At 39.7% G+C, this 10,995-nt stretch overlaps 1 protein-coding gene across 1 annotated transcript in view; it reads left to right on the forward strand.

Annotated features, from left to right (window-relative positions):
• The window catches only part of TTC29 (tetratricopeptide repeat domain 29), a 148,514-nt gene that overhangs the window by 28,076 nt on the left and 109,443 nt on the right, over positions 1 to 10,995 (forward strand). The window contains exon 6 of the mRNA XM_015568061.1: positions 4,976 to 5,161. Within this exon, the coding sequence (XP_015423547.1) occupies positions 4,976 to 5,161 (186 nt within the window). The remainder of the gene's footprint in view (positions 1 to 4,975; positions 5,162 to 10,995) is intronic.

Here is a 10,995-nt window from a genome sequence, read left to right on the forward strand (position 1 = left end):
GGCTTCCTCCATCACCGGGGCATCCAAGCCTTTTGCTTGCTCCAGCTCCATGGCTGCTGGCCGCCATTTTGGTTGGGTTAATTTGCATATAGTTGCTCTTATTGGCTGGTGGGCCTGGTTTGGGGCATAGCAAAGGTTCGGTCAATTTGCATGTTTCTCTTTTATTAGATTAGATAGTGAGAAGAATTAAAAGCTGCAAATCAAATTGTTAATTTTATGTATTTCATCACATTGTTTCTAACATATTCTTTTTTTTGTGTGTCCTAAGATTTTCCAGAAAGTCACTATGTTTCAAGTATTGAAGAAAATATTTTAATCTCTACTATGGTACTGATGTTGTTGTCATTTGTATTTCTTAGTTGCATATTAGAAATTAGTCATTTTATATCATCAAAGACGGGAAATCCTAGATTTTGACATACACTTGGCATTCTAAATTATTCTTTCCTTCAACTTCTTGTGTGAAAGTACCATAGGACCTAAAGAGAGAAGCTCATGCCCTACCATGACAATATCTACATTTCACTTCAGGCCTTTCTATGAAAAAATATTAGCAACATTTTGTTACTTAATGCTACAATGGGGGAAATTGATGGGGCCATGGAAACAGCATCAGAAGATAGCAAGAAGTCTTTCAACATCCATAGTAGACTCAATATGTATTTCTCATCAGGTTGTGACCTGACTTACAAATATGAGTTACACAAAAATCCTACCACCACCACCATAAGTGAACTAGAGAGAGAGAGAGAGAGCGAGAGAGAGAGAGAGAGAGAGCGATTGAGCAAATAGGAGGTGATTATTTGTATTATGAGAAGAATTTAACTGTAGAATTGACTTTTAAAATAGAATACTTAGGCAAATTTTAAAATGTTATTTACATACAATTTCTCTGTAAATTAACTTTTATAAATAAAAAATGCTATTTAAAAAAACCTACATACTGATATCAACCACAAATTCTGAAGTGATATTTACACTGAAAATAAAATTGATCAAGGTTAAATTTGCCCAGTGGTCATTTTTTTCAAGTTGAATCATCATATTCACTAAAGGCTTTAAATAGAGGCTTTCATTTAAGTAGAATAAACATGAGTCAAATACATCACTTCAGAAAGTGTCATTAATATGAGAAACTTATCATAAAGCATTTTGTAATGATAAGCAAACTAAAAATGCTAAATAGTCCATTTTAAGGTAGAAAACATTTTAATTTATAATCTTTTATTAAAGAAAAGTAACTATACATATAAGTAAAAATGTTTCTCCAATTCCAAAAATTAGCAAAGTCCAAATTTTATAATAACCAATATCTTATATACATGGTATAAATAATGAAAATAAATATTTCTTTATTGAGTGGTCTATTATATATCCATGGTAACCAAGGTTGCATTTGTTAAATGGAACAAAATTACCTCTTCCCCAAAATTACTCTTCTATAGGGTTATCTCCATCATAATGCAGTGGCTTTTGCCTGTTTGAAATAGAGAAAATTAAAATTATTGCAATAAATATTATTGGAAATGCTTCCATTGCAGGACATATAAAACATTTATATGTTCTTTTTAAAATTTTGTATACTTTTTTTTCACATCTAACACATGAATTTTGTTGGGAGAAAATTGTTACTTAAGATAAGACTATCCCAGGAAATGGGTAAGGAATATGCACATTCACTCTTATTAACTTGGATTAATCCTAAATCCTTAAACACGCACACACATACACACACACATACATATACACACACATGCACACATGCTTCAGGTAATATATAGAATTCTGTTAATAGTACCTCAAGATTCCATTGCATATGGTTATGGGATCTGAGACATTTACTCTGAAGTAGCATATCTCTGAGCATCCGCATTTCTTCTCATTGAAAAGACCATCACTCTAGAGTTACCATGAAGTTCATGTTATCAAAGCTGTGGCACTAACAATAGTTACCTTGGGGTCAGTTCTGTCTCTTGAGATTTCCAGAACAGGAATCTAGACTTACTTAAATTATTTTGCAAAATATTTTCTGTTTTCTAGCAAAGAAGTATTTTAAAGTAAGCCAGTCATTGCTTTTTGGATTATTTTCCATTTGTTGAAGTTTTCCTTTGTCCCTGAAAATGTTTCTTCTATTACCCGTTGTTGTGAGTAATCTCTGTACCATCTGTAACATCATGGTTATGGCCCCGTGCCCCCATGGGGCTAGAGAAGAGATGACAATAATGGTAATGGGCAACTGAATCAATAGATAATTCAAACATGATTTACACTTGACTTTATTTTTTAGATAAATCTTTATTGTTGAAAGTATTACATATGTCTCTTTTTTTCTCCATTGCCTTCTCCTACTCCCCCCTCTCTGCCCCCCCACTCCCCGCCAAGCCTTCACCGCCCACTTTAAATTATTGCCAAGGGTTAACTAGCAATTTTTTTTTTCTGGTAACATTTACTTAGGATATTCAAAGTACGTTCTACTCAAGCAGAGTTCCACAGGATGTTGATAGGTTTTATGTGAAGCAAAACAAAAATAATTTTCTGGTGAAATAAGTTTGAGAAACATCATGTGAATTAACATTAATGTCAGGCAGGTAGGTTTATTGCAGGACTTACCAGAGCCTTTAACATGCCAATGTATGTACTGAAGGAGGGAAATTAGCAAGATAATTTCCCAAACTTATTTTATCTTGGAATTTCCTTTTTTAGGTAGCTTAATAAATACTGATCTAAATAAAAATGAACAATAAAGTTGATTTTTATTTTATAAATAAACCTGCAGATAATTCAAGGAGGGTAAAGGCTGTTTATAATGTGAAAAATACAAGCCATATATTTGAATCACACAAAGATTAAAAACTTGAATATATCCCTTTATACTTATTACTCTGAAAAAATTCCATTTATCTTGATAGCTCATATCATTCATTCTAAAAAAAACAAAAACAGAAAACTTTACTTATGAAATGTTAGAAATGTTTTTCTATTAAGGCCTAATTACTGAAAAATAGAAGTTATTTCAGCATTACATATATTTTTAAAAGTTCATTATATAACTTTTAAAAATGGAAGAGAAGAAGTATTTTAATTACAGGCTTTAAAAATAACTCTCTAATCACTAAATACTACAAAGAATATAAAATACTACAACAAAGATTTTAGTGCTCTGCTCACAGTAGGTAGAAGACGCAGAATGGGAAGATCGCACATGGGAGAAGCCAGCTCTGAGATGAGCGCGTGGTTTTGAAGTAAATACCTCAAGTTAGTCTCCAATTTTCACCCGTGCTGCTGCAGGATGGCTCTCCGGAGGCCGACAGGGAAAAACTTTTTAGTTTTACTTTATTTTTAGGTATAAAACCTATTTTGAGGTAAATCTAATTTCCCTTGGAATTATGAAGCAGTATATGTAAAGGAATGACTTTGGTTTAGAAATTTCTTTTGGAACATTGGAGTGACTTATGTACAGTTCTAGTAAGCTTAGTTTCAATTTTTCTAAGCAATTCAGCTTTAATCTTACAGGAATGGTTGTGGGCAATGTATAAATATTTTTCACAATTGTAATCTTTTCAGGAATATATCAGTGAATAATAATGATTGTGTGTTTTTTAAATCCTTGGAAAGGTAATCCAGAGGCTACCACATATTTAGAAGTGTGCTTTTTGCACAAAGGCAAAAAGACATAAGGATTCTGAATTTGTTCATATTCACCAATAGATTGGAGTTTACAGGATTGAGACACAATTTATAAACACACAATGTTTTGATTCAAGTTTATGATTGATGACAGTGGGATTTACAAGACTGATTCACAAAGGATTAATACATATTTTTTTTTTAGTACAAATAGGTCAGATGCCACTTCAGGGGAAAGGGTAGCTTTAACACACTAACAACTAATAAACTAATACTGTTTGAGTGACAGGGATGACTAGTATTAATGCATTTTCAGGAGAAAAAAAGGACTCATAGAAAACAAAAGCATAGAAGTTCACTCTTTCTTAGCGTTGCTGGTAACTCTTATGGCTGGAAATATTGCTAGAAAGTGTAGGGAGCTTATTGCGTCATCTTTTTTTCTTTTCTTTATTGATTAAGGTATTACATATATGTCCTTATCCCTTCATTGCCCCCCTACTCCCCCCACTCATGCCCTCAAACCCCTGTTGTCCATGTCCGTTGGTTAGGCTTATATGCATGCATACAAGTCCTTTGGTTGATCTCTCCCCCTTACCCCCACTCTCCCCTACCTTCCCTCTGTGGTTTGACTGTCTGATTGATGTTTCTCTGTCTCTGGATCTGTTTTTTTTCATCAGTTTATATTGTTCATTACATTCCACAAATGAGTGAGATCAAGTGATATTTATCTTTCTCTGACTGGCTTATTTCGCTTAGCATAATGCTCTCCAGTTCTATCTATGCTGTTGTAAATGGTAAGAGTTCCTTCTTTTTATAGCAGCAGAGTATTCCATTGTGTAGATGTGTCACAGTTTTTAATCCACTCATTCTTGATTGTTTTTCTTCTAAGTGAAAACCTTGCCATTTTCATTTACATTATTTACATTATCTTTTGCCATAGTTAAGAAACCTTGCTTTCTCTGTATTTACTTTTTAATCTTTAGTGAGAAAAGTTTTTAGTGATAACCATATACTCATTTCTTCTGAAAGCACTGAGCACATTGGTACTATATGTTGTTGTCTTTTGTCTTATATATAAAGTCTAGTGATTCAACCAAAGGGTATGTTCATTTCTAACATGTGCTAAGTTTGGGGGAAGATTTTTTGTTGCTTTCCTCATATGCATATTCTTTAATTAATACAACTACTTTCATAGTTAATATACATTAAGTTTTGCATTTCAAGTTTTAAATGTAGTGAATCATGTTTTAAAGGAAAAATAGAAAATACATGTCACTGTATCGGTTTGCCATTCCAAGGGATGTGTCATTCTTCTAATGCAGTCTATGATGTTTTTCTCTCTTTGAAGAATATTTTGAAGATGTCTATAATAACTTGTATGCTCTGGCCTGTTACTTCAATAATTCTGAAGACAAGTGGGTAAGGAACCACTTCTACAAGCGATGTTTTGAGATTGCTGAGCTGATCAAAATTGACGGTGGGAAGAAAGAAGCCGAGGCGCACGGACACATGGGACTTCTCTTTGAGGAAGAGGGTGAGTGGCCACCGGCCTGTATGCCTTGGGTGCCTTGGAGGATCCAGAGTCCAGGCAATCAGAAGGCACGTGGGGGTCGACAAAAAGACCTGAGGTTTTATAGAAATATAAGTTACCGAGATTCAAAAGCAAAGGTGTGACTTACGGACTCACCTTCAGCGTTGCTTGTGTCTGACCTCAGCCCCGGCGCTAAGCCTCAAGTTCCCAGCAGCATCACAAAGAGAAAGCTCCCCCCAACCCCCATTCATCCTTCATTCACAAACATGCTGCACCATTTTGAATTGTTTTTCCTTTTTTAGCACTTTCTTTGTTCATTTTAAATTAATTTCTCATGTGTGAAAATGGGGATTTTTCCAAGTGCCCCTGTACAAAAAACAAAAAATATCTAAAAAACTCAGATATGGCTCCATCATGATTTTTATAGTAATTTCTGAAGGAAATGTTCTTTTTTAAAAATAACTTCATAGCTAACAATGTTATCTTAAGACAAGCCAAAGTCTAAAACAACAAAAAATTGTCAGAAACATATGTTGTATGGTGGTTTGTGGTTTAATAAGGACTGCAAGTAGAAATTTAAGTTATAATTATTTATGCAAGGACCAGTGTCCTGGTGCACAGATTCGTGCACATTGAAAGGAAATTAATTAGTCCCTCTGGTGCAGGGATTAATGCGGGTGGTCCCAGGCAGTGGCTGGTGGGGCAAGACTGAGCCAGATGGGCCGGACACCCCCTGGAGCCAACCTCTCATGGTCCCTCCCCAGCTGGCTGCACCTGGGCCAGTGCCGCAGCTCAAAGGGCATCTGCCGAGTAAGCGGGGTCCCTCCAGCAGGTGGGATCCCTTGGCCTGGCCTGCAGGGATCAGGCCAAAACTGGCTCTGCGACATCCCCCGAGGGGTCCTGGAGTGCAAGAGGAATTGCAAGGAACCGGGCTCCCTCCTCCCTGGTTCCAGGGTGTGTCACCCGAGAACCAAACTGCCACTACCAAGTGACCACAGCTTGGCAGCTCCTGTGTTGAGCATCTGCCCCCTGGTGGTCAGTGTGCATCATAGCTACCGGCTGGTCAGATGGTCAGACGGTTGCTTAGCCTTTTGTATATCTATAGATAGTGGGTAGAAAATATATCTGAAGACAAAAATACTTTATCATGTTTTTCTATTTGTAAAAATGGGGTAAGTTCCTGCTTAAATAAAGTAAGATGCAAAGTGAAATTTTTGCTTAAGCTTTTAAAAATTACTACTAGTATTCCCATTTCACAGATGAGATAAATACTTTTTTTTAAGCTTTTAAAAATTATCTTCACTTTGAGGATGAGGAAACTGGCACAATGAGGGAAAGCTAGTTAGTGTTGGAACTGATATTAGTCAGCTAGCTTCACAGCCTGTTGCTAGTAGACCCTGCTCTACACAAACAAATAATTGCTTTACTTTTATGATGAGCTAAGTCTAAAAATTCCTGAGGATTATATGCTAAAATATAATGCTGCACTTTCCTGTCAACTATGGGAACCCCCTAAAAGAATAAAATAAAAATTGCTTTTTGGTTTGTTTTTATAATTGAAGCCATCAAATTCTGTCACCTATAATGACAAATCAAATAATCAAACTGTCAGTTACTGGTCCCAAAACAGAAGTCACAAAATAAATAAGAAATAATATCAGAAAATAAGGGGTGATTAAGTCAGGGCTACATTGATGAAAATTTAAAGTGGTCTGGTAAGATTCAAATAGCTACTAATAAGTATATTCTGAATTTTTCTAAAAAATTCATTTATAATTTTTAATATTTGGTACGACTTCTCAAAAAAATTTTATTGTGGTAAAAAAACTATATAACAAAATTGGCCATCTTAACTGTTTCTAAGTTCAGTGGTGTAAAGTATATTCACATTATCATATAACCAGACTTCAGAACTTTTTCATCTTGCAAAATTGAAAGTCAATACCTAGTAAACAACTCCTGGTTTCTTTGTTCTGTTTTTTTTTTTTTTTAAACCTTTCAATGTATTTCTATTGGAGGATTTATTAATTGCTTCATTCATTCATTCATTCATTCATCCATTCATCCATTTACTCATCCTTATTATTGGAGTGTCTAGTAATCTTGATCAGTAACCATGGCACCTGGTTGCCCACATCATTTTAGTGGCTGAGAGTGAGGATGCATTTGGGAAATGTGATTAGAGTGCGGCTGCCCTGAGAGCAGGTCGTTGGCTGGCTTACATTTAGCTGTCCCACCATAGAGCATAATTCCATAGTAAATCGAATATTTTGACTATGTAATTATTTTCAGGTTGTGTTTTTTAGTTTTGCAACTACTTTCTGTCAGATCTGAATTATTTTTCTATGGCTTAATCAGTTCATAGGCCCTGAGAAGCATGCCTTTACTGCCTGATGGATAAAGTGGCTGAGTTGGTGTTGATGAAAAATTCTAGAGACTGCCTTTGATGGTGTCCTGTACCTAGCAATGGTGAAAATTACTGGTGTAGCTTTTATAATTTTAGAATTTTCATGAAGGAAGTAAAATAGAGCTATCAAAAATATGTGGCTAGAGTGGAATGGGGACTTACCTGGCTGTACGGTTCCCACTGAAGTGACAATGGTGTAGCTTCCGCATATCTGATCTGATTGGTCTAGACAAGCTAATGGGGGCCCCACAGCAACAGCTAGGTGGCAGCTGTGATCAGGGGCAGGTGGCAGCATCCTGATTCCAGGGGTGCCATTCAGGTTAAAGCAGGGTACCAGCCGGCAGATGGCAAAAGGCGGACTGTCAGGGCCCAACCGAGCAGGCTGCAGTCCAGGGCATGGCTCCAGCACCCTCAGGGAACCACAGAGCAAATGAACTTCAGCAGAGGCCATAGTCACAGGGTCTGGGCACCTGAGTACAATCAGGGCCAGTGGTTAGCCCAGTGGTACATATGGGACCAGAGCCTCACCCAGAGCCCCCTGGCCAGAGTCAAGCACAGCAGACAGGTTCTAACCCCCCAGTGCTGCTAAAGATGGGCCCTCTTGTACAGGGTGTCTGATCTCCACTGACTCAAGGGCTGGCAGTTTCATTCTTCAGGGCAGGTATTTTGACTGTAGCTGGGGTGGCAGACATGGACTAGTCATGGACTGACAAACACTTGTGCAAATCAGTGGCTATATATTCGGTCAGAATTGTGACCTATTTGTAAGGACTTCTTCATGCAAACAGGGCAAAGAGGCAGAGAGCATTCATGCCATGCCTGGAGCATTGGGGAAAGCCCTCAGACACTGATCAATAGGAGATATGCCCATTCAGGTGTCAGACCTGGGGAGAGAGAGCGCTTTTTAAAAGACAGGATTAGAGAAGCACTGGCTCCTTCCCGGTGTGATCAGGGGCAAGGACAATGAAAACACGATGATATAGCAGAACCTTAACTGCAGTCCTTTCCTGCCAGGGCAGCGTTAGTGATCAGATGTAGCCCCAAACCCTTCCCTGACAAGATCAAGGAACTGGGTCTAGGTCTTGCAGCTTTATTGGGAGCTGGTAAACTAGAGCAGTGTTGACCACATCAATGTTTATAGTTGAGCAAATACCAGAACCTTTTTCTCTGCCCCTTCCAATGATTTAGAATCTGGGTCCAAACTTTGCTTTTTACCACATTAATGGACTTAGTACTAGGGACCAGCTGGTTTCCGTAAAGCCCTGCAGAAGGCCAGTCTCTTTTGTAGGCTAGCATGGAGGGACATCAGACTTGGACAAATTAACCCTTAATTTCTGCCTGCTTTTTGTCCTGTCACTCCTTCCCCAATTCCAATGGGCAGCTTCTAATTATCATCTCTCATTCTGGGACCACCCTCTTCTATTCCAACCCATATGGGCTTTGAGTCTGAACTTGCCTGTGGGAGATCAGGAGGAGGATTAGAAATAGATGTTGGGTGATAGCCCCAGATGCTGATCATGTTCACGGAAGACGGGCAGGGGGAGCCATTGTTGGAACAGCTTAGGGAGTGCACACCACCTATTTCAGAAAGCCATTACCTGTGCTTTAGCCCAAGGATTGATTAAAGGCAAACCAGGATCTACAGCATTGATCCCAAGTTCTCCCCGCGACTGAGGAAAGAGAGTTATCCTGGTTAGCTTGCTCAGGTCTTAGAATTAATGTTGACCTGGACAGATTTGAAATAGTGTGAGTCAGTGTGGTTTGCCAGGGCCCAGAGGGCACCAGTAGTAGGGTAGTGTTTGGAGACACACTGGAATGCCTCTTGGTTACTAGCTGGCAATCCTGAAGCTGGTCACAACGCCACCAGCAGGACTCTTCCTCTCAGTTGTTGGCCTTTAATCTACCTCCAGTCCCCTGACTTGCTACCAAGAGGCCATGGTCTGGGCCTGGCTGGACACCCAGTTTGCTGGGACAATTGCCATGCTAACAAGGTAATTGGTCAGAAGCACTCACAGCGTGCCTGCTGGGCAGCACTGCTCAAAGATGGCTCCCAGAGACAGGACCTACAGCAGGAGTGTTGGTCCCCCACCGCCCTTTCATTGGATGCTGTATGTTTAGGGAAGTATCGTCCAACTCCTGGTGTGATCTGGGGCCAGACAGAATAGCAATATGATGTGGCAGAGCCTTGATACCAGCCATATCCTGCCAGCTCACCGCCCAGGCTTTGAGGTCACAGAGTCCCTCCCATGCACAATCTGCAGAGGGGGTGCAGGGAAAGGTATGGGGGCTGAGGTATGTGCCTAGGGTTGCAGCCATGGGATATAGCGTACAAATAGCAAGATTTCCCACGCAGGCATTCACTGTTAGGGGAGCAACAACCTCTCCCCTGTCAGGAGAGAGGGACTGGGGGCTAAGCCTTTGCAGTAGGTCAGGATTGAGTTCCTTTAAAGCACTGAGCCTAACTGGTTTCCTTGGAACCTTCTTAGAGTCCATCTTATTTTCTAGGAAACCAGCCTGTGGAGAGTGGCTACAGTGTTTGGACAGGTTCAAGCCTCAGACTAATGAGAGGGCACAGTCCTCTCATTGCCACGTGCAAGTCCCAGCTTGGAGGGCAGAGCCTTCCCAGCACAATTATAGCCAACAGCTATAGTTGTAAGCTTGAGCCTATGGTCTGAACATGTGTCCCCATGTGTCCGAGTAAGATGGGCTTGATAGAGTTCAGGTGCATGTAGCTGAGTAGAATGGAAACCCACAAGAATGTTGTAAACATCTTGATCACACCCTTAGTTTGCCTCGTGGAATCTGGCTATAAAATAAAGACATGGCTTGTAGTACGTGGCGCTGTCGCTAGCTCTCCATCAGAGAGGACAGCTTTTATTCTCGTCTGTCTTTTCTCAATCCTTCACCGTCCCCTCTCAGGGTCACTGAACCTGGCTGAGCTGGTGCAGCACATAAGGTGCCCTGGGGCTGAGTATGCTATGGCCGTGCCAGCTCACCACACCAGCCTGCAGGGGATCAGTGCTGGATGACTTAACCCTTACCTCTTATAGTAAATCTTTAAGTTCTGCATAAAGAGATTATGGGCACAGAAGTTTTGATCTTTAAGAATTAGGACAAAGCTAGGACCATGAGCAAGATTCTGAGCTTCAAAAGGAGCCCCCCTCCCCATGACCAGATGTTTCCAAGAACTGATCAAGGTAGAAGAGAACCAGTGAGTTAAAGCAAGAGATGATCAAACCTCTGTCCTGGAAAATGCCTGGTAGACACTGGACTTGAATGAGGTGCTGTTCCTACAACTGCCCCCCCCCCACTCTAGGTAGAAGCAGGGTATTCTACCAGCTCCAATGACCCGTGGACAGAGCCAGGGGGAGACTGTCCATCCTGCTTGCCTTTAAATACCAGGACTAAATAGGCTGCTTCTCATTGAGGT

The sequence above is a fragment of the Myotis davidii genome, unplaced genomic scaffold, assembly GCF_000327345.1.
Source record: "Myotis davidii unplaced genomic scaffold, ASM32734v1 scaffold323, whole genome shotgun sequence".
Taxonomy (NCBI): domain Eukaryota; kingdom Metazoa; phylum Chordata; class Mammalia; order Chiroptera; family Vespertilionidae; genus Myotis; species Myotis davidii.